Below are 21568 nucleotides of genomic sequence, written 5' to 3'. Positions count from 1 at the left end.
AATATTATTAAACTATTGCACGAGGTCATGAGCTAACTTTCGTTTGTCACCATCGTCTTGTTTGTCTTTGTTTTCTTGGGGTGTTTTGTGGTCTTGGCGGGCATCGCCGTGGGTGGCAAGGCGCGAAGGCGTGGCGCCATATACATCAAAAAGTGCTGCTGCTGCCCGAGGACACTTCCCGGCCGACACAGTCGACACCACGCAATGGCTTCAGGCGCCGTAAATCCATACCGCTACGTAGCACGTTGTTGTGCTGGAGCAAGCAGGCAAGTTCGTAGTACGTGGATGAGGTACGCAGCGATCGCCGTGCCTGTGCGGCCGAGACCGCCTTCGCAGTGCACCGCCACAGCGCCCTTTTCGCGGTCGCAGATCTACCACATTATAGTATCATGCGAATGCAGCTGCAAGGCTTCGCAATGGGTCGCACCGAGAAGAAGGACGCCAGTTGCGCCTCGGATGGCGTGCCGCCGTCAGCGCACGGCAACTCCACCTACGTCCCGCTAGCTGGCAACAGAGCATGGCTGCTAACGTACGTGACGCAAGCCGACAGCCACCATGGTGCGCGCAGCGTAGTCGGAAGCATCGTTGAGGCGCACTACCCCACGAAGCGATGGCCCTGCAGTGCCTCGTTGCGAGAAAAGATATACCGACGCACGATACCTACCCCATTAATGATCGATCCATTGAAAGTCCAAGAGAGGCAGACGTTCAGGGCCTTGAGCTCCAGCGCGACGTCGTCGACGCGCCGCGGAAACGCTCGGCGATCGCTACTCGCGGGCTGCGACGTCGGGCCGCTGTACGCGAACGCGTGAATGCCCGTCCTACGTGGGTGGGGTCGTACGGGAGGGCGACCAGCTTTTGAGGCACGATCCAGTGCATGTCGCTCTCGTTTCCCATCGCCTCGTAGCGGTCGACGTCAAACCTACATCGCACCGTTGGCTTGCCTTTCCTGCCGTGACGCCAGCGCACGTGTCGAGCGCAAAGAGGCGTCGCGCCACCGCCTACAGCATCCGCATCTTTCTCGCACGTTGCCGCAGCGCTAACCTTGTGCATCGCCGCCGCGCAGTCGAGTATCGAAAGCCCAAACGTGCAAACGCCATACGAAGCATCCCGGAAAAGCGGCAGCAACAGTGCTTGAAATGGCAAGAATGCCTCTGCTGGCGAGAGCTCGAGGACGAGGACGCGGTAGAGCGTGAGGAGCGCAATGGCGTTGGCTTGGCGCTGCGGGTGGGCTCTACCGCGCATGCCTCGGTACGATAACCGACATGTTGTACGCACGTCGAGTAGCAGAGCACGCGCGTCGAGCTCGTTGCAGTGGTTTGCAACGTGCGTAGAAATCGCACCACCTAGCTATCATGAGATCGAATGCAAAGCGCGGGCTTTACTTGGCCGAGGGGCAGAGGGCCAAAGTCTGCGAAGAACCTCGCGTACGCAAGGTCGTCTGTCTCGAGGAAGACCAGCGTTGTGTTGTTGGGCTCATCTACGTACCATCTCTACAGGAAGCGACGTTCCTACGGCAAACGCTCGCACCTGCGACGAGCGGTCCATCGTCCGGCGACCACGCGACGTACGAAATACCTACGTTGCTATCAGGATGTGCGTGCAGCTTGTTTCGAGCCCACCGGCGTCGACGACCACGGGCTGCACCATCCGAAAACGCGCGTAAAAGCCAAAAAAAGATTCGAAATATGTGCTATACGCGCCAAGCCCGCGGCCAGGACGGTGCCGACCTCTCGTTCGACGCTCTTCTAGAGGCCCAAGACTATGCGCTCCTCGTACAGCGACTCTCGGACGACCCCAACAACGTCGGTCTCGCGATCGCTGGCTTTATGGCGATCCAACGCGCCGTGACCGAGGCCAAAGGTCCGCGCGCCGCCTTTCTCTGCCTTGGTTTACGTCGTGTAGATGAAGAAGCGACGGCCAAGCGCCTCGGGTCGGCCGGCGCATGTGCGCTGGTACTACAGATGCTGCGCGCGCTTCAGCCGCTCGAAGAGGTCCAGTTCTTTGGCTGCCAGGCGCTGCGGTCGCTGGCCGCGTCGCCACGCAACATTTTCCGCCTCGAGGCATTGCTCGTGGCCGACCATCTGCATGCACTCCTTGTACGCTTCGAGAATCAAACGTGCAATATGGAGTCTCGAGCGCGTAGGTGGCCTACCCCGCCAGTGCGCGGATCGTCAGTGAGGTGCTCTGGACGCTGGATGTGCTTTTGACAGCAAGCGAGCCGCTCACGCTTCGTTGGTTCACGACCTTGGATGGGATTCCTCTGCAGCTTTCCGTGCTCACTCGGTACATGGACGAGCCGCTCGCGCAGAGCCACGGGTACCGTGTCTTTGGTGCGATCGCACGCCGCTTCAAGCACCGGCTTAGCACGGTGTCGCAGCTTTCTTCTGTACAAAATGGAGCTTACTGGATGCTAGGAGCACATTGCCGACATGGGCAACCATGCTGTAAGTGCAGTCGTGACCCACCTCTCGTCACAAGAGGTGGTCATGGCGTGCGTCGCTTTTATCGAGCTCGTGTGCGACAAAGGTGGGAGCGCTTGTCGTTGACGTCGTCATCGTCGGACGTGGCGCAGATGCTCGACTCTTCTTTCAAGACGCCGCGTGGTTCCGCACGGTCTTTGCAACCCACTGGAAGCAGCCACGCGTGTTGGCCGAGGTGACGCACCTTTACCGCACGCTGTGCCACGCGTCGTCGTCTCTGGCCTGCGAGGTCTGGTGAGCGTTTGTATTCGAGGAGGAGGGTGACAGGAGCGATAGCTGACTGTGGCGGGCGGCTGGTCCTGTGTCCAAGACGCCCTACGCGGGTACCACGAATCAGACGCACCCATGACGTTTGACCTTCTTCGACTCGTGCACCATCTCGTAGCCCGTTTTTTTCTCGACCGCGAGGTTCAAATCGATGCCTTGTTGATATTCAACATGCGGCTACTCGTAGGTTTCCGAGGTTTGCGACGAAGGACTTGGTATGCTACAGCTCGTTCTGGCCTGCCACATAGCGTACGAAGACCACGAAGGATTGCAGATTGAAGTCTGCTGCATCTTGCGCCACTACGCGGCGTGTTCTGGGCGCGGCACGTGGGCAACTCCGGCGCTCGCCACGTCGCTCCGCCACGTCATGCGACTGCACCCGACATCGGCGACGTTGCAGCGCGACGCACGCGACGCACTCGAGCGGCTCGGCCTGTAATCCTCTTTTGAGCCTGCGTTTGAGGTTTCCACACCATTCCTCTACATATTGCAATACAAAGGGCAAACTCAAAGTGCAATCTCAATGTCAATAATAATGTCGAGTATCAGTGGGAGGGCGCGGTGGGAGGGTGGACCTTCAAGGCAGAAGAGGGCGCCATGGCTACTGCAACAAAGCAGGTGTAACAGTACTCGGAGCGAACGGGTGCGCATGGGCATATACAGGCGCCACGTTGGCGCCCGCCATAGCCATGCAACAAGGGAGCGTGTTGGCGAAACACAGATCTTATTTGCATTCCATACAAACATCAAGATACGCACTCAGAATACTGTGTTCTTCGATAGCCAGACACGCAGCAGCGTCACAACGCGTTCATGGGTCGCATTCACAACATATCCTTTACTCTCCGTTGCATTCTCTACCGGAGTCGACTCATGGCCGCCAACCTCGCCTCGAGTCTCATGCACTACGGCGCGACATCCAAATTCGGCTTTCTTGTCAACTCGATATCCGGATCGTCGGGCCAGAATCTTTCGACGCTTCGCCAGATCTGGTCCAAGATGGCCGATGGACGCGTGCACATCGCCGTTGTCGGCGCCGGCCGCATGGGTCAGATCCGCCTCCAAGGCCTCATGGCCAACCCGCGCATGAAGGTCGCGTACGTCGTCGACGCCAACCTCGCCCAGGCCGAGACGCTGGCCGAGCGCTGCCACGCGACCGCCGTCGCCACGCTCCCCGAGGCGCTCGCCGACCCTGCGGTGCGCATCACAACCACATTGCCGCTCCTCGCTCATGTTATAACGTGCGTAGGTGGCGGCGGTCTGGATCTCAACGCCCACGTTCACGCACCTGGACTTGATCGAGCTCGCGGCCATTGCGGGCAAGGCGATTGCCGTCGAAAAGCCCGTCGCCGGGTCGCTCGAAGAGATCGACAAAGCCTACAAAGGTACGCAAAGGTGTACCCACACGAGGCGAGCGGTCATTCTCTAGTTTGCGAGACGCACGGCGTGCCGCTCTTTTGCTCGTTCCAGCGGCGCTTTGACCCGAACTACGTCGCCTTGTACGAAGCCGTCCAGGCCAACGCGATCGGACCCGTCCAGTCCATCCAAACGGTCTTCCGAGACCATCCATGCCCGCCGGTCGCGTTCTTAAAAGGCGGCGGTGACCCGTTCCACGACCTCGCCGTCCACGACATTGACTTCGTGTGCTCGCTACAGCGCGAGTATCCGACGCGCGTCGTGGCGCACGGCACAAGCTTGAGCCCCGAGCTTCAAGTCATCCACGTATATTTTCATTCGACATATAGAAGCGACACACTATATGACGTGTAGGTCATGGACAAGGCGTCGGTCTGGCTCGAATTCCCGTCGGGTGCGATCTGCACGATGGACTTGAGCCGCCACGCGGCGTACGGCTACGACCAGCGCATCGAAGTCTTTGGCGCTGACGGGATGCTCGAAGTCCAAAACATCCACAAGACGTCGCTGCGCGCGTCGACCAGCGCCGGCGTCCACAGCGACGTGTACCAGCACTCATTTCCGCAGCGGTTCCGCGATGCGTATCTCGCGGAAGTCGACCATTTCGCCGAGATTGTGCTCGACAAGGCCATCCCGCGCGTCTCGTGGACCGAAGCGCGGAATGCAACCATCATCGCCGAAGCCTGCCGCATCTCGGCCGTGGAACACCGATCGGTTGATATTTCGATATTTTGAGATGAAATGTTGATGTTTTCTTGTATAGGTCGACGTGACGTATGGCACTCAGTAGGTTTTGTGCTGCTTCATTGCGAAATGCAGCTTCTTGGACCACGTCATGTTGGCCTTGTTCGAGTCGGCGCGTAGCAGATAAGACCGCTGCTCGTGCTGGACAAAGACCACGGTGGACTGCTTGACCGTGTGCTTGGTGAGGTGGATCGCATGGTGCGGCGCCACGGTGAGCAGCTGGACCTCGCTCGCGTGCATCATCTTGAGCGTCTCGAACGCGAGCGTGAGCCCATAGTGCCTACACACATATCGCTGGCTTATATGGTCGTCCGAGTTCGCATCTACCGGTAGATGCGAAAGATGCCGTCGGCGAGAACACACCAGCGGCTGTTGCCTTTGGCCGAGTCGATCGTGTTGATCGACTGCATGTAGCCGCAGTTGGCAACTGGGTCGGCAAACTGCTTGATGTGCACCGAGAGTGTGAGCTCACGCGTGATCGAGCCAATGTCCTGGATGCGCATGAGCTTGTTGTGCCCGGCCTTGGGAATGACCTAGTCCAGCGATCAAGTTGATTCTGGATCCATCCATTGGTTACTTCCAATTCCGGGCGGATCGGGAGCTCGAGGTTGGCGCCATACCGCCAGATTTCCGTCCCACTCATGCGCACCATGCCTGCGGATATCACGTTGGCAGTAGTCGAATCATGATGTTACTACTACCTTGGCCGAGGAAAAAGTTGTTGGGGCCGTTCTTGCTCAGAACCGTAAAACACATGGTGACGTTGCCATCGACGCCCGGCACAAAAATGGCTTCGTTCCACGCGACTTCGTTCGAGCCGCGCTGGATCGCGCTCTCAAAGCTACACCCTTGGATAGGGTTAGGGTAGGATGTAGGGTTGTACCAAAACTGCTGCGCCTCGTCGTCGTGCTCGGCGACAATATGAAACACCACAAACGGGTTGCACAGAAAGCCGTTGGGCAGGCGCGTCTCGCCACACACATCGTCGTCACCGGTCGTCGAGCGCGGCGACTTGGACGCGGCATCGCCGTCCGAGCTGCCAACAATATATAAATCAATTCGAAAAATGGGGCCGGTACCCGAGCCCACGGAGACTCATGAGATGGACCACGTACGGGCGAATGCGCAAACGCTGCATCGCGTTAAACGCGCGGCGCGCGAGCTTGCCTATCCACGCGCCAATGATATGTTTGAATTGGAAACACGGGGTTGGACCTCGGATGTGGGCTTGGATGCGCACTGCGCACTCTTTCTTGCGCACAAAGAGCCGCGTTTCTTTCGACATGCGCGCGTAGCCTAGTTCCACGTCACTAGCACGATGTCGTCGCGTTGGCATCCAGCGGACCTGCGATGAGTCGCCCGCAGGCCATTTCCTTCTGGAGCCTTTTGTTGTACCGATAGCGCGTCGTTTGGGCTTGGTGCTCCTAGCAACGCGTGGTGGGCAGCCGACGGTAGCTGGTCTCGAACCTCTTGCAGGTCTTCTTCGCAGTAGGTGCAAATCCATTTTGTCTTGTCATCGCCTTGGACTTCAAAGCTCACGGCGCCGCGTCGAGCAAGTCCCTTCCACGCCTCTTTGGCATCGGTAAGTACGCTGCTGAATCGCAATGATCAAGACGTCGCACCGAGATAGCACGCCGTGTGCGCAATGACGTTGCACCTATTGGCCGTCGTATGATGAAGAGCGAGAGGGCTCTCGCGTAGTACATGGCACATGCGAGCTCGCCGCCCATGTGCGAGCAGTACTCGCACCTTTGCACCTTCGCATTGACGAATTGAAAAGAATGAGATGCGGCGACTCACCGCGAGTTGTGCAAGGACGAGGCAAACACGACGCGAGAAATGTGCACTTGGGCAAGTGCGTCCGTGGTCGCCTCCAGATCGCCCTTGAGCGCTACAAGCGCGATCGATACATCGTTTCAACCCATAGCCACTGTACCCGAGAAGCCGCCGCCGTGTCGCTTGTGCCGCGTGAGCGCGAGGACAGCGTCGCGCCGGAGGCTGTTGGCGTCGGCGCGCAGCTTGGGCAGCGGGTCCACGAGCGTAAACCGCTTCCGCGGTCGTCGAAACGCGTCTACGTCGAGTGAATTGCATTGCATGGAAGACGACCGCGCACCGATGGACTCGAACTTTTCTAAAAGCGGTGCCAGACTCTAGTATCGGATGAGCCAGCGGGATGCACGGAGGAGCGTCTTGCCGTCTCGACAAACGTCGTGCGAATCATGCTGTTGTAGGACTGGGTCCAATGCGACGCGCGGTGCCGCTCTTGGTTGGTCAGCGTCACGGTGCTCACGTCGGCCTCGTCCACCTCGCGGCCCTATGATCGCGCGGTGAAGCTGGGCCCATAGACGGCGTGTCCTTACATAGCCGCATGCCGGTGGTGGGTGGGACGCATCTGGGCTCATGAGACGCGGGAGCGACGCGGTGGCTCGCTGCATCGCCTTTTCTACACGCGCTGGCTATTTATACGCACGCGGCCGTCCCAGCGCTGCGGGTGTTCAACTATTGCAATCGGCAAACATGGACAGATTGTCCATTATCAAGTACTAGCAAACCGGGTAAATATAAACGAATGCATGCTTCCATTCAACGAAATGACAGTTTAAAAGATGTTGCGGGGCGTCGTGACGGGCGAAAACTCGGGCGTCGTCTGCACGGCCACCGGCGCTGCCTGCTTGCGCGTGTAGACGAGAAGGGCAATGGCAGCGACGGCGCCGACACCGACACCGGCACCAATGCCAACGCCGTAGCTCGGCGACGACGTGGTCTCGGTCGGCGTGACTGTGGCCGAGAGCAGTGTCTGCGCCGACGTTGCGGCGACATCCGACGGGCACGTCGCCTCCGACGACACGACTGCCTGCGAGTTTTGGAGCGAGAGGTCGAGCGGCAGCGCGTAGACGTTCGAGCTGGACGTGAGGTACATGTAGCCCTTGCTAAAGGCGAGGTTGCGCAGCTCCGACGTGCCCTGGAGGCGGCCGAGATACGTGCCATTCGACGACGCAATGTAAATGTTGCGGCACATAGCAATGTACACAAAGCCCTGATCGTCGACCTTGAGGCCCGTCGGGTATGTGCGCGCGCACTCGGCGGCCTTGGCGTCGGCGACGTACGGCGTCAGGTCAAAGAAACGGCGCGAGCACAGAGGCGTGCCATCGGCGCCGAGCGTGTACGACTTGACAAATGGGTCGTTGACGTCGGCGTTCGAGACGTAGAGCGTGTCTTCGCGCGGCGAAAACGCGATGCTCTTGGGACGCGAGAGACCGCAGTCGATGAGCTTGACGGCGCCGTTCGCAGGGCGGAGGTAGACGCCGTTGAAGGGCAGCTCGCGCTTCGCATCGAGCATCGAGATGTTGGCCGAGAGGAGCTCGCTTTGGGTCGAGGCAAGACCGAACGGCGAGTCGGTAAAGTAGAGGTTGCCCGTCGACGTGTACGTCGTGTCGCTCGGACCGTTGAAGCGCTTGCCACGGTAGCGGACGAGCCAGTCGACGACGCGGCTCTGGCAGGTGCCGCTGCTGTCCGTGGTCTTGACGAGGCGACCGATCGTGCGGCCGCCCGTGCGGGCCACGATCGTGTCCTTCGTCTTGGGGTTGATCGCAAGACCGCCACAGCCCGGCGTATATGACTTTGCGCAGCCGTTCGGGCTGTTCTGCGGTTGCACCCGACCTGCGTCGCAAGCGTCTCCGACTTGACAATGTACTTGCCGCACTGGCCCTGCGCCGAGGACGCAAGGAGCGGGTTGTACACGGGGGTCGTCGTGCTTTCGGGCCGGTACGAGTGGTACGACTGGATCGAGTTGGACGAGCCATGGCAGAAGAGCATCTGCATCGTGTAGTCGCGGTCCTGGCTGTTGTCGAGGCGGCGGCGCGTCATCTGGCCCGACGAGTCTTCGTTGATGACGACGCCATCCGTCAAGTCGAGGTTGGCGACCGTGTGGTCCGGCGCCGGTGTGGCCTTGTTCTTGTTCTTGAGCAGGTCGAAGAGGTTGGTGCTCTTGGTCGGCGCGGCCGTCTTGTTGCTGCTCGTCGGCTCGGGCGAGATGGTGAGCGGGTTGGCTGGCGTGCCCGTGAGCACGCGCGGTAGGTTGTTGTTGCTGGCGCTGGCCGCGAAGAAGGCGCTGAGGCCAAACTGCGCGTCGGCCATCGAGGCCATCGAGGCGAGGACGGCGCCGATCGTGATCGCGTGCACCTTCATGCTGTAGCTCCTCGGGTGCGAAAATCCAAATGAGTTGACCCAGCGCACGCTTGCCGGCGGAACTGGCCAGTTCCAGCGTGCGTATTTAATACCCGCGATCAATTCTGCATACACATATCAAGTGTTTTGTTGCGAAATGCGAAATATTACAGCTTGGGTGAGCAACCCTGGATCGTGCGACGAGGGTGGGGGCCTCGCTTTATCGCTTGGCAAAGCACTTTGCATTTGAATTGGATGGTTTTTCGGTAGGCCCTGGGGGGAGTCGAGAGTGGGACACGCGCCATTCCACCTGCCACAGCATACAAACATCAAGCTTCTTTACAGCGGTACGCGGCCAAGAAATTTGGCGGCCAAGCCACTTGCTTTGGATTGCTACAAGGAGCTGCCAGCGATTCGTTCGTCTGCGCGCATACCTCTCTCAGTCGTTGTCTCCAGATCTTTGGTCGACTACGAAATGAGCGGATGACCTACCAGCTTGCACATCAGTCGGCGCAGAGAGCGCTGCTGCGAGAGAGATTGCCGCGGGTTGTTGCGCGGCTTTGTCGTGCCGACCAGCCATATATTCCAGGGTAGCGCGATCTTCTACCAAGAGGTTGCCAACTCTTGCAAGCGCCAATCCAACCTCCACCCGGCAACGGTCCATATTTGCGCTTAAATTTCTGCGTCGACGCGAAACAAAGTGATGCCAAGCTCCTTTGCGAGGTTGCAATACAGTGCACGGCCGGAAGCGCTACAGCAGATCCATGGAAACGCCAAAGGTGTCTTCTGGAAGGCCTCATAAATCGGCAGTGCATGCCGAGTCAATTACCATGCAGATATCCCAGCCAGTGACGTCGCGGCAGAGGCGGCGGAAATCCTTTGGCATATCAGTCCTGCAATGTAGAGTAACGTTCACACTGCAAACGACTCCGGTAGGCTCTGGCTTCACCCACGTGGCTCGAAGTACCTAAAGTTGGGCGTTGAGGGGTTAAAGTGTACTAGTACTACACATGCAGTCGAGCACATGAGGATAGAATCGCGCTCGCGTCTGATCGCTGGCTTCGAATGACGTCGCGTTAAAGCCAGCAGCCTTCCGAGAACCGCAGCGAGAGTTCGGATGCGCGTGCGCATACAAACTGCAAGCTTCGTGTCTGGGACACATGTGATATGTCCGGATACGGCGACGCGGATCGCAATGTACGGTCCGAATGTACGCCGTACCGTACGTTCAAACGATAGCTCGAACATGCTCGGCGATCGATGCTCGGCGATGTCGCTGAGCAAATGAGCTCTGCACACTCGTACTAGTAGCCATGATGGTATTTCGCGCCATCGAGATGACGGGATGGTCGGTCCGCCATCTCCACGCCAACTAGTACGGTATGCAGCATGTCGGCGTGGTGATGACCCATCATCCTCGATGGTTGCAGAGCTTGGATTGAACCACCTCTAACAGTAAACCTAATCTCGATCGACTCCGTCCTGCCTCATTGCTCGCAGCGCGCTGCTTACACCCGCCGTAGAATCTACGGATAGCTTGCAGAGCATCGCGATCATCGTCTGCCTCCGACGACTCGGGTCTGCCAAACCGCTCACGTCACCAGCCATGTCCGTTCATCTTCGACAAGTGCGCACGTCTGGATGCGCAGTAGGATCTAGCTCTAGCTCGCCATGGTATGTATCGGCCTGGAGATGTTGGCGTGTCAAAATGCAGCAATAATCTGGTACATCGTACAGCTGTACGGGAGATGTACGCTCCAGCTGGCTCCGAAGCACGCGGCTGATGGTTGTCTCCAGCGCCAACGCGAGCGACGCCTCTTGACACTACCTATTCCGTCCCACCATCCGCGATGCGCGTCCTGGGCTTGCCGAAGAAGCTCTTTGGGGACAGCTCGCCGGCCGTGCCTGGCCCACGCTCGACGTCGCCCGCGTCGCCGCTGCGCCTCGTCATGCCCGCCATCCCACCTGTCGCGGCCGCCACGTTTCCGTCGCCCGACCAACGCGCGCAGCTGCAGACCATGGGCAAGCAGTCGTGCACGTCGCTGAAGCGCCTCGCCTTCTCGATGGCCACGGTGCGCGAGTCGTGGGAGCGTCTCGAGACAGACAACAACATGGAGATGTTCTACCTCAAGGACACGGACGACCACGATGGCACCATGCACGTGTGTGGCATTGCCCGTGTCCATGCGCCAATGACCGACTTTGCTGCCGCCATGCAGCTGCCTCTATCCAAGGCGTATGGCGCATCGACTTGCAGCGGGCCGCCGTCGCTCGCAGACGACGACCTCTTGGCCTGCGAGTCGCTCGTGTCCGTCGACGACAAGTCGTCGATCCAGTGGCTCGCCATGAAGAGCACGGAGGGCATGCTCCACCGCGACTTTGTCGTGCTCCAGGTAGACGAAATGGACTATACATCATTCGTCGTGTTAAGCTCTAGCATGCGTAGCGCTCGGATACGTTTACAGACGGCGACGGCGTCCGCGGCCACATCGTCTCGATGCACTCGATGGACTTTCCCGGTGCGCCGCCGCAGTTTGACCACGTCGGCGTCATGACGCCCCCGAAAGCGTACCGCTTTGTGCGTGGCGGCATGTACCGGTCGGGCTTTGTCATCCTCGAAGATGCGCGCCGCAAGGGCGTCCTCGATGTCTTTGCCCTCTTCAAGGTCGACTTTAAAGGCGACAAGCAGCTCAAGCACGTGCGGGCGACGCTCGTCCAGTGGTTTCGCTTTCTCGGGGACCTCAACCAGTACTACCTGAGCGCCAAGCTGCACGCGAAAGGCGCGCCGCGGATTCGCCAGCCACCCGCGAGCAGCGCCAAGTCGAAAGCGCGCCGCTGCGAGTCGTGCGCCCAGCCGTTCAAGTTCCAGCTCCAGTTCCGTGCACCGGTGCGCGACCAGTGCCTCATGTGCGGTGCCATCATCTGCGGCGCGTGCAAAATTGACTTTCGAGCCAAAGAGAACGACGTCGTCCAGGTGTTTTGCATTCCGTGCCTCGACAAGTGGAATCCGGACTCGACGACAAGTATCAAGTTGATTCAGCCGACGAACCTTCCGGGCCAGACGTCCAGTCCCGTGCTCGCTTCGATCACGCCCGAGCCCGCGGCCGACACGAACAAAGCACCGCACAACCTGCTCGGTCTTGGTGCCGAGCCCGTGCTTCGGTACGTCGATCGAATTCTCCAATTCCGTCGAGGACTTGGGCTCCCTGTGTAGGTCCGAAATGGAGAATCCGCCGCCCGTGCCCCGTCGGCGTAGCGTCGGCCAAGACAACAAGGACAACAAGGACGACTGGTACGACGTGATCGACTGCACGTATATGTGTCCATAGCCTTGCAACAACAATAGGCCTGCGGTTCGGTACGAGCGCAGCTGCTCGGTACCCGACCCGGTGCACAAACCAACGAGCATCGCTGCGATGGAGACGGTGCACCTCGACTCGCTCGACTACCGCGTGTCGCTCTACGGCCGATTCTCGATTTCCACGGCGTCCCAAGCCGACCTCGAGGCGCGTCTCGAGTGGATCACTGCGAGCTGCCATGCGATGGACTCGACGGTGACGCAGTTGACGCGGGACGGGAAGCTGCGACGCGCGATGCAAGTCATGCAGGAGAAGAAGACCCTCCGCGACGAAGCCATCCAAGTGCAAGCAGCGCTGGACGCGATGCACGAGACGTCGGGCGACTCGCTTGAAGCGCAAATCAGCCGTCTCCAAGCCGCACTGGTACGCGGCTTTCCATTGCTCTGCGGTTGGAGATACGGGATGCTAGAGCGAAGTGGTGCTCGATGGCGCGTCGTCCGACCTCCGCGCCAAGCGCGAACGACTCTTGCGTCGCGCCAGCCTCAAGGCGGAACTCAAAGCTGCTCAAGACGCCTTGCAGAAAAAGACGGTTGCCAACCGCCGCGAACAGAACGGGTCGCTGCTCTTCAACCCCGAGATTTTCGTCCTCGACGGTCAATTGGATGTGCTGCGCGGCGAACTGGTACGCTTCCTCTTCTTCTTCATATTGGATGAATCTTACGGCCGGGTGTAGCATCATTGCGTCATGCTAATCTCGGCAGCCCAAAAGCGGGGCGATGCCGAGGCCGTGACGATGCTGACGTCCCAGCGACTCGAGATCAAGGAAAGCATGGCGACGATCCAAGACCAGCTTGTGCAGCTCGGCGCGCCGTCTGTGGGCAACCGTAGTTCGATCGCTGGCCGGCGGTCGACGATCGTCCTTGTCGACGACAAATCCAAGTCGAGCCACGACCAAGAGCCCACGCCGCCCCCTGAAGTACCCCGGCGTCCCGACATCGTCGTCCTCGATGATGCGATGATGCTCGAAGATGACAAAGCCCAGGATGAGGCTGAATACATCCAAGGCGAGGACGAAGACGCCCAAGACAAAGTCAAAGATGCTCAAGACAATGACAACAACGATGACGCGTCACACGCGTGTGACATCGAAACAACGGCGAGCCGATCATCGTGTCCGATTCCATCGACAACGCAGCGCCGGCATCGCCACAAGGAGTGCACCAGCCGTGTGTGGAGCTCTACGATGACGATGACGACGATGACGACGACACGTCCCCACACGTCTTCCAAGAGGACGAACTCGACAACGGTATCATGGACCTGCAGGAAGCAGAGACGACAAGCGACGAGAGTCAGGACAAAGCCAGTGCGAGTCGCCTCTCGGTCGGCCCAAGCGACACGAGCGACGACGACGACGACGAGGACCCGCAGCTGCTCTCGGACCGCTGCATTCGGTTGTATACACTCACCAACCGCCAGCTCAACTTGGCCGACGGCTCGTTCGACTTTGAGGGCGTCCAAACCTTTGCTCTGTAGTCGACCAAAATGTGCGTAGTTGTCGTATTGTTAATACAAGTGTTTTGTACCTTTTTGGGGCGGAAGTGTCAAGCTCGGAACGAGGCACTTTCTACTTGGCGGGTTGTGATTGGCTGGTCGGTGATAGCCATTTTGCCTTTTGCCTTTTTGCAACGAGAATGACGCCCCAGAACAACCCGCTCCTCGCCGACTGGTCGTCGCAGCCGTTCTCGCTCCCGCCCTTTGGCGCCATCCAAGCCGACCACTTTGAGCCCGCGATTGCAGTTGCCCAGGACCAGAAGCTCGAGGAGCTCCGCCAGATTGTCGAGAACCCAGACGAGGCCACGTTTGCCAATACGATTGTGGCCTTTGACCGGTCGGGCCGCTCGCTCAATGCCATTCTAAACGTCTTCCACAACCTCTGTGGCTCGTGCTCGACGCCTGAGCTGCAGGCCGTGCAGCGGCAGCTGGCGGGGCCCCTCGCTGCCTTTGGCGCCAAGATCACGACGTATCCGGGTCTTTTTGAGCGCATCGACGCGGTGTACCACGCCCGCGACGCCTTTGCCGGCGAAGACCTTCGCCTCATCGAGCGCATTCACTTGGACTTTGTCCGGTCCGGCGCTCGCTTTGACAAGGAAACGCAGGCGCGCTACACCGAAGTGCTCCAGGACCTCGCCAAACTCACCAACCAGTTCAAGCAAAACGTTCTGACCGACGAGACGGACTTTACGATCGAGCTCTCGGAGGCCGAGATGGACGGCTGCACCCCCGATATCATTGCGTCCGCCAAGCAAAACGCCGCCGACCGTGGTTACGGCGATGACGTCTACGTGGTCACGGTCGCCCGGTCGATGGTCGAGCCGTTCTTGTCGAGTGCCACCAATAGCGCTGCCCGCGAGAAGGTCTTCCGCGCGTTTACGTCCCGCGGCGAGCTCTCGCCCGAAAACAACAACAACGATATTGCGGTCAAGATTATCGCGCTCCGCATCGAGCAGGCTACGGCCCATGGCTACAAGACGTTTGCCGACTACCAGACAAGCGACACGATGGCCAAGACGCCGGAAGCCGTCAGCGAACTCCTCAACCGCGTCTGGGCGCCGGCCAAGGTCGCGGCCAACCGCGAGCGCGAAGCCCTTGAAGAGTACGCGGCGTCGATCGGCGACAGCAGTGTCGTCCAGGCGTGGGACTGGCGCTACTACTCGGAGAAGGTTCGCCAGCTGCGGTATGACATTGACGAGGCGACGGTCAAGCCGTACTTTAGCCTCGATCGCATGGTCGAAGCCGTCTTTGACGTGGCGTTCCACCTCTTTGGCCTGCATTTTATCCTGCGTGAAGACATTGAGTCGTACCACCCGGACGTCAAGGTCTACGAGGTGCGCGAGACGACGGCCGATGACGACGAAGACAAGCTTGTGGCGATCTTCTTCCATGACTGCTATGCACGGAAGGGGAAACGCAGTGGTGCGTGGATGAGTTCGTTCCGCACGCAGAGCCGCAACGAAAACGACACGCGTGTGATCCCGGTCATCATCAACAACTGCAACTTTGTCAAGGGCGCCAACGGTCAACCTGCACTCCTCAGCTTTCGCAACGTCAAGACGCTCTTCCACGAGTTTGGTCATGGCTGCCACGGCATGCTCTCGGACGTCAAGTACAACCGTCTCGCTGGCACCGCCGTCCTCCGCGACTTTGTCGAGCTCCCATCCCAGCTCATGGAGCACTGGATGTCGCAGCCAGATGTGCTCAAGAAGCACGCCCGCCACTACATCACGGACGAGCCGATCCCGCAGAGCCTCCTCGACAAGATCAAGGCGGCCGCCAACTTTGGCCAGGGCTTTGGCACCGTCGAGTACACGGCGTGTGCGCTCATGGACCAGAAGCTCCACCAGCTCGACTCGGTGGATGGCCTCGACATGCTTGCGTTCGAGAAGGCGGAGCTCGCCAACCTCGAGATGCCGACGGGGATCGTCATGCGCCACCGCATCCCGCACTTTTCGCACCTCTTTGCGAGCTCGGGCTACGCGGCGCTCTACTACGTGTACCTCTGGGCCGAAGTCCTCGACGCGGATGCGTTCGACGCGTTCTTGGAGTCGGGCGACATCTTTGACAGCGCGACGGCCAAGCGTGTGCGTGAAAATATCTACTCGACGGGCAACTCGGTGCACCCCATGGACGCGTACCGGGCGTTCCGTGGCCGCGACCCGGTGATCGAACCCATGCTCAAGAAGAAGTGCTTGTTGTAAAAAGTGCTGCGATACTGAGAACGTAAGCTATGAACTAGAGTCGTGCATTGTGGTTCGTATGTCTAGTCCGTCCTTCTAGTGGAGACTCTAGAACAGTCATGTCAGCGCAGGTGGCTTGGGTATGGGCAGCTGCAGTGGCTACCGCTGAAGAAAGAACTGCGCGATCTTCTCGCTGCGTCGCGGATTGCGCAAGTTTGCGTGATGCGAGCGACGACACGTCGCAGAAGCTTCGCAGGGAACTTCCCCACTTTCCCATCCTGAGCTGTACTGGATAAGCGAATTGAAGCTGTGGAAGGCGGTTAGCGATGCGGGCCATGGTGCGCTAACCGAAATGACGGGACCCAATTGCCGCACCCCAAGATTGTCATGGGGGACCATTCCAGTAAACAAGACCCATGGTGTGATTACCACTTAGGTACGAGTCGCTCGGCGCTGCGTGCAGGCGTCTTGATGAACGAACAAAAACGAAATTGCCTTTTGCAACGCCTTGAAACGCCTGTAGCCAGGCGTCAGTTGCCAACATGCTCGTGATCCCCGCCATCGCCGTGACCGCACTCGCGACGCTCACGGGCCTCTTTCAAAGCGATGTGGCCTACTCCAAGACCAACGCAACGACGCTCCTCAATACGACAGGTAGGTACATGCAAGATCATCGCACGCATCGTCTCAGTGTGGTGTTGTCGACTTGTAGACGTCTCGACCGTACCAGTGTCCAACCACGGTGCCTTAGACGGTCTCATTGTGCACTGGATCGAGTCGACAAGCCTTTTTAGCGGCTGCAACGAACTCGCCTACCGCCGCCGCACAAGATAGTCGCCAGGACCAAGTGCTTTGTTGAACATCAACAACTATCTATTATTCAACGCTTCTGGCCACTTGAACCGCGACTGACGTACATACAGACGACATTGGCTTCGAGGATGCACGGCGTGCTCGAGCTTGGAGTCGATTGACTAATAGAACGATGGTTATGGCCACCACAAGGGTGCACAACCAAGTGCTTTTCAACGTCTTGAATGCGCGCCTGCACGGCGTACTCGGCGCGTTTGAACCTTGTCAACGCCACTGCGACACGACTTTGACAATGAGGCCATCTTTTTCCAAACAGAGTGTGCGTGATGTAGGGACTCCGTCAGTCGTTGGCAGATTGCGTGGGTTGATGTCTAAGAGAATCTAGGCCAGAGGAGCTCAAGGATGGCTTGGCAAACTGCGAGCGGTACAAGTGCACTTCTTTCAAAGTAAGGCTTCTTAGAAGTCGCTCCAGGGACCATCCATTGCTGGATACGCAGTCCCCGCACCTTTCCATTTATATATTCTTTCATCAGATTACATGTATTGCCGTCTCCCACTTGATCAACATCTACCCAAGAACTGTCGTCGACGGTAAACACCAGACGTACCCAAGTAGTCGTGTTGTTTCATAACGTTAATATCTCTCTTGACGCTGGCTCATCTTCCGTGAACCCAACACGACTGCGCTGACGTTTCGACAATAAATGCTTCCGTTGGCGGTAGGAAGTCTCTCGCCGGAGTCCTTTCGACCTCTTGGAGCAGCGCTTGGGTGGCAGCGTCCTCCTTGGGATCGTATTTTGCCATCGTCGAGAACCTGCATGACCGCTACTTTGCATGTCGTTGCTTTCACGGACGGATGTGTGCCAAAAGCAGGCATGCTTGCGGTGACGGACCCCACGATACCGGCTGCGATTTAAATGCGCGTGGATCCATCGACGCCCATAATACGTCCATAGAGCTCGTCCAAAGGAGCTGTGTGCGCGTGGTAGGAGTTTGCCAAAACCCATGACTGACCCCGGTGCTCTCGCGATTCTTCTTGCGGCGCATCAAGTTGTCCTCTCTTGCGCAAATGCATCGCGCATCCATTTGCTTCTTGGTGACGCCGCGAAAAAACACATTTTCACACCCATGATCCAAATGCGCGCTGTGAACTCGGAAGGTAACGTTACGACGACACTTGCACGCGCACTCTGACACACTGAGCTTACTGTAGCTCTCGTCGTAGTACGCTACGACAGTGCGCAGGCTGGGTACCTCAGATGAACGCGTGCACGTTGTCCGAGCTTCTTGTCTGAAGCTCCAACCTTCAACTTCAACGGAGCCTCGGAAATGGTGGCCTTTCTACGTTGGTCGAGTGTCGGCAGTGGATTGGCTCACGTCCAAATTGCACTTTTGGATTTGGCCAATCAGACGCACTTCCTTTCAGCGTCCGTTCCCCGACATCCATCATTTTCCCTTTTACGCGCTTCTGCTCAAGCGACGATGGCCACAGCCCAGAACAACCCGCTCCTCGCCGACTGGTCGTCGCAGCCGTTCTCGCTCCCGCCATTTGGCGCGATCGAGGCCGCTCACTTCCAGCCCGCGATCGACGTCGCCCAGGCTGCGCAGCTCGAGGAGCTCCGCCAGATTGTCGAGAACCCGGACGAGGCCACGTTTGAGAACACGATCGTCGCCTACGACCGGTCGGGCGGCCTTCTCTCCAAGATTCTCGGCGTCTACTACAACCTGTGTGGCTCGTACGCGCCGCCGGAGCTCCAAGCCGTCCAGCGCGAGCTCGCGGGTCCGCTGGCGGCCTTTGGCGCCAAGGTCACGACGTACCCGGGTCTTTTCGAGCGTATTGAGGCAGTCTACGCGACGCGCGAAGGCTTCAACACGGAGGATCGCCGCTTGATCGAGCGCATTCACTTGGACTTTGTGCGCCAAGGTGCTCGCTTCGACAAGGCAACCCAGGACCGCTACAAGGAGATTCTCCAGGAGTTGGCGCAGCTCACGACCAAGTTCACCCAGAACGTCCTCGCCGACGAAACCGACTACACGATCGAGCTCTCGGAAGCCGAGATGAGCGGCTGCTCCGCCGACATCATTGCGTCCGCCAAGCAAAACGCAGCCGACCGCAACGCTGCCGACGGCGTCTACATCGTCACGCTCAGCCGCTCGATGGTCGAGCCCTTCCTCACGTACGCCACCAACAGCGCAGCCCGCGAGAAGGTCTTCCGCGCGTTTACGTCCCGCGGCGAGCTCTCGCCTGAGCGTGACAACAACCAAGTCGCAAAGCAAATCCTCAAGCTCCGCATCGAGCAAGCTACGGCCCACGGCTACAAGACGTTTGCCGACTACCAGACAAGCGACACGATGGCCAAGACGCCGGAAGCCGTCAGCGAACTCCTCAACCGCGTCTGGGCGCCGGCCAAGGTCGCGGCCAACCGCGAGCGCGAAGCCCTTGAAGAGTACGCGGCGTCGATCGGCGACAGCAGTGTCGTCCAGGCGTGGGACTGGCGCTACTACTCGGAGAAGGTTCGCCAGCTGCGGTATGACATTGACGAGGCGACGGTCAAGCCGTACTTTAGCCTCGACCGCATGACGGACGCGGTGTTTGACGTGGCGTTCCACCTCTTTGGCCTGCGTTTTATTCCGCGCCCGGACATTGAGACGTACCATTCGGATGTCGTCGTGTACGAGGTCCGCCAAACGACGGCTGACAACGAAGACAAGCTTGTGGCGATCTTCTTCCACGACAATTTTGCACGCAAGTTCAAGCGGGGTGGCGCGTGGATGAGCGCGTTCCGCACGCAGAGCCGCAACGTCGACGAGAAGGGCAGCCACGTCATCCCGGTCATCATCAACAACAACAACTTTGTCAAGGGCGCGGAGGGCGAACCGACGCTGCTCTCGTTTGACGACGCCATCACACTCTTCCACGAGTTTGGTCATGGCTGCCACGGCATGCTCTCGGACGTCAAGTACAACCGTCTCGCTGGCACCGCCGTCCTCCGCGACTTTGTCGAGCTCCCGTCCCAGCTCATGGAGCACTGGGTCAAGGAACGCGCCGTCTTGACCAAGCACGCTCGCCACTACATCACGGACGAGCCGATCCCGCAGAGCCTCCTCGACAAGATCAAGGCGGCCGCCAACTTTGCCCAGGGCTTTGGCACCGTCGAGTACACGGCGTGTGCGCTCATGGACCAGAAGCTCCACCAGCTCGACTCGGTGGACGGCCTCGACATGCTTGCGTTCGAGAAGGCGGAGCTCGCCAACCTCGAGATGCCGACGGGGATCGTCATGCGCCACCGCATCCCGCACTTTACGCACCTCTTTGCGAGCTCGGGCTACGCGGCGCTCTACTACGTGTACCTCTGGGCCGAAGTCCTCGACGCGGACGCGTTCGACGCGTTCTTGGAGTCGGGCGACGTCTTTGACAGCGCGACGGCCAAGCGCGTGCGTGAGAACATCTACTCGACGGGCAACTCGGTGCACCCGATGGACGCGTACCGAGCGTTCCGTGGCCGCGACCCGGTGATCGAACCCATGCTCAAGAAGAAGGGACTCTTGTAATTTTATCAACATGTTGTAACTGTCTTCCTTGCTTCGTGCTTATCAGTTGTGCACAATAGACTGATTTTGCAAGCGTGAAATGTAGGAATGGGGCACGCCCGTGACATGTCGCATGTGCGCGTCGGATGAATTCCACCGAAAAAAAGTACGATGGGACCCCCTCAATCAAGCAGGGGTGGTCGGAATATACGGTATGTATCGTAATAATTTTAATGTAAAAGGTCGATGGCATCGAGGACTTTTACGGAAAATACATAAAAAACCGCAGCGTTTTTAGACCGTTGGGGTACACTATTCAGGAGCAATGGGGGGCGATGAAACACTATTCGACATTAATCACTATTTGCTGGAAAACAAGCATTCGCAGCGCATGCGCTCGGTGCTACAGCAACGCATTTGACGCTGGCAATGAGCTGGAGTGGGGATAATCTACCTGACGACCCATGCCGATAGCCCGGCGGGACGAGTAAGGGACCGTTAAGTAGCGTATATCCGGGGCACTATGAGCAAAGCCTGAAGTACTCGTGGTCGCTGCCGCCTGAGGTACCAGCTCGCGCAGCAGTGGCATGCCGTTGCTCCTCGTCCGCACTCCATGCTTCACCTTGGCAAAATGATTATTCCGGTCACTTGAACCATGCAATTTCTAGGTCTATATCGGTCTCTCGTATGTGATAAATCGATGTCGATGGAAAGGTTCGAACGGAGTGGGGATGCACGTGACCCTGCTGCGTGTCTCTGCGTCACGGCGTGACGAGATGGAAGCTGAGATGGAAGAGCACTTGGAGGTACAGCTGTGCGGTACAGGTGGGCAAAGTCAGCCAAACAGTTGCTACCCGTATGGTGCAGACATGAATCGTTGAACATGCACAAACCAGCCTGAGACTCCGAATGGGTGGAGATTCCTCGGTCCCTTACATTTCCCAAATGAAGCAACAACCGGATGAATTGGTGGCGTGTAGCGGAGTTATGATCGGAGGCGATGTTCCTCTACCGCAGCCATTTTCCAACTTTCCAGCGGCATGCCATCACGAGCCTAGCGTCGCCGTCCTTGACGAATCGCCCCCGACCACGCGCCGCCCTCGACCACGCG

General features: G+C 58.8%; 9 protein-coding genes across 9 annotated transcripts; 6 read left to right on the top strand and 3 right to left on the bottom strand.

Annotated features, from left to right (window-relative positions):
• Positions 1 to 32: 32 nt before the first annotated feature.
• SPRG_02031 (hypothetical protein) lies at positions 33 to 1671 on the bottom strand (the record flags this gene model as incomplete). Its single annotated transcript, XM_012340588.1, has 13 exons — positions 1623 to 1671; positions 1531 to 1578; positions 1386 to 1480; positions 1279 to 1346; positions 1045 to 1234; positions 970 to 1001; positions 842 to 922; positions 707 to 794; positions 648 to 660; positions 534 to 595; positions 428 to 490; positions 282 to 371; positions 33 to 233 (listed from the first exon to the last, which is right to left on the bottom strand). The coding sequence occupies exons 1-13, from the start codon at positions 1648 to 1650 to the stop codon at positions 33 to 35; spliced, it is 1059 nt and encodes a 352-aa protein (XP_012195978.1). The 5' UTR covers positions 1651 to 1671.
• Positions 1672 to 1688: 17 nt separating this feature from the next.
• SPRG_02030 (hypothetical protein) lies at positions 1689 to 3267 on the top strand (the record flags this gene model as incomplete). The annotated part of the gene is made up of 7 exons (XM_012340587.1): positions 1689 to 1863; positions 1906 to 2099; positions 2147 to 2371; positions 2418 to 2529; positions 2576 to 2712; positions 2760 to 2891; positions 2938 to 3267. 7 exons carry the CDS (start codon positions 1689 to 1691, stop codon positions 3187 to 3189), a joined length of 1227 nt encoding a protein of 408 aa, XP_012195977.1. The 3' UTR covers positions 3190 to 3267.
• Positions 3268 to 3555: 288 nt separating this feature from the next.
• On the top strand, positions 3556 to 5002 carry SPRG_02029 (hypothetical protein). Its single transcript, XM_012340586.1, has 5 exons — positions 3556 to 3947; positions 4000 to 4135; positions 4180 to 4472; positions 4521 to 4880; positions 4930 to 5002. Exons 1-5 carry the CDS (start codon positions 3564 to 3566, stop codon positions 4954 to 4956), a joined length of 1200 nt encoding a protein of 399 aa, XP_012195976.1. The 5' UTR covers positions 3556 to 3563; the 3' UTR covers positions 4957 to 5002.
• Positions 4878 to 6697, bottom strand: SPRG_02028 (hypothetical protein). Its single transcript, XM_012340585.1, has 11 exons — positions 6615 to 6697; positions 6533 to 6567; positions 6378 to 6481; positions 6256 to 6334; positions 6126 to 6206; positions 5990 to 6077; positions 5794 to 5946; positions 5612 to 5751; positions 5488 to 5564; positions 5238 to 5443; positions 4878 to 5190 (listed from the first exon to the last, which is right to left on the bottom strand). Exons 1-11 carry the CDS (start codon positions 6638 to 6640, stop codon positions 4950 to 4952), a joined length of 1230 nt encoding a protein of 409 aa, XP_012195975.1. The 5' UTR covers positions 6641 to 6697; the 3' UTR covers positions 4878 to 4949.
• An 812-nt stretch (positions 6698 to 7509) lies between these two features.
• On the bottom strand, positions 7510 to 9098 carry SPRG_02027 (hypothetical protein; the record flags this gene model as incomplete). Its single annotated transcript, XM_012340584.1, has 2 exons — positions 7510 to 8529; positions 8571 to 9098. The coding sequence occupies 2 exons, from the start codon at positions 9096 to 9098 to the stop codon at positions 7510 to 7512; spliced, it is 1548 nt and encodes a 515-aa protein (XP_012195974.1).
• Positions 9099 to 10927: 1829 nt separating this feature from the next.
• SPRG_02026 (hypothetical protein) lies at positions 10928 to 13963 on the top strand (the record flags this gene model as incomplete). The annotated part of the gene is made up of 6 exons (XM_012340583.1): positions 10928 to 11470; positions 11524 to 12239; positions 12292 to 12369; positions 12424 to 12799; positions 12846 to 13058; positions 13110 to 13963. The coding sequence occupies 6 exons, from the start codon at positions 10928 to 10930 to the stop codon at positions 13929 to 13931; spliced, it is 2748 nt and encodes a 915-aa protein (XP_012195973.1). The 3' UTR covers positions 13932 to 13963.
• Positions 13964 to 14070: 107 nt separating this feature from the next.
• SPRG_02025 (hypothetical protein) lies at positions 14071 to 16134 on the top strand (the record flags this gene model as incomplete). Its single annotated transcript, XM_012340582.1, has 1 exon — positions 14071 to 16134. One exon carries the CDS (start codon positions 14071 to 14073, stop codon positions 16132 to 16134), a length of 2064 nt encoding a protein of 687 aa, XP_012195972.1.
• A 521-nt stretch (positions 16135 to 16655) lies between these two features.
• On the top strand, positions 16656 to 17034 carry SPRG_02024 (hypothetical protein; the record flags this gene model as incomplete). Its single annotated transcript, XM_012340581.1, has 2 exons — positions 16656 to 16767; positions 16826 to 17034. The coding sequence occupies 2 exons, from the start codon at positions 16656 to 16658 to the stop codon at positions 16945 to 16947; spliced, it is 234 nt and encodes a 77-aa protein (XP_012195971.1). The 3' UTR covers positions 16948 to 17034.
• Positions 17035 to 18333: 1299 nt separating this feature from the next.
• On the top strand, positions 18334 to 20489 carry SPRG_02023 (hypothetical protein). Its single transcript, XM_012340580.1, has one exon. It carries the CDS (start codon positions 18409 to 18411, stop codon positions 20476 to 20478), a length of 2070 nt encoding a protein of 689 aa, XP_012195970.1. The 5' UTR covers positions 18334 to 18408; the 3' UTR covers positions 20479 to 20489.
• The last annotated feature ends 1079 nt before the right edge of the window (positions 20490 to 21568 follow it).

Source organism: Saprolegnia parasitica (assembly GCF_000151545.1).
Source record: "Saprolegnia parasitica CBS 223.65 unplaced genomic scaffold supercont2.5, whole genome shotgun sequence".
Classification (NCBI taxonomy): Eukaryota; Oomycota; class Saprolegniomycetes; order Saprolegniales; family Saprolegniaceae; genus Saprolegnia; species Saprolegnia parasitica.
The sequence above is the reverse complement of the archived record's forward strand: the minus strand, read 5'-3'. Positions and strand labels throughout refer to the sequence as shown.

Bases quoted from the DNA above. Each gene is read 5' to 3' on its own strand.
- SPRG_02029 (XM_012340586.1), top strand. From the start codon at position 3,564: ATGGGTCGCATTCACAACATATCCTTTACTCTCCGTTGCATTCTCTAC. The intron at 3,948-3,999 runs GTGCGCATCACA...TAACGTGCGTAG, and splicing joins AGGCGCTCGCCGACCCTGCG to GTGGCGGCGGTCTGGATCTC. The intron at 4,881-4,929 runs GTTGATATTTCG...TTTCTTGTATAG, and splicing joins CGGCCGTGGAACACCGATCG to GTCGACGTGACGTATGGCAC.
- SPRG_02028 (XM_012340585.1), bottom strand. From the start codon at position 6,640: ATGGGCGGCGAGCTCGCATGTGCCAT. The intron at 6,207-6,255 runs GTCCGCTGGATG...ACGTGGAACTAG, and splicing joins CTGCGGGCGACTCATCGCAG to GCTACGCGCGCATGTCGAAA. The intron at 5,947-5,989 runs GTACCGGCCCCA...TATTGTTGGCAG, and splicing joins ATGAGTCTCCGTGGGCTCGG to CTCGGACGGCGATGCCGCGT.
- SPRG_02023 (XM_012340580.1), top strand. From the start codon at position 18,409: ATGGCCACAGCCCAGAACAACCCGCTCCTCGCCGACTGGTCGTCGCAG.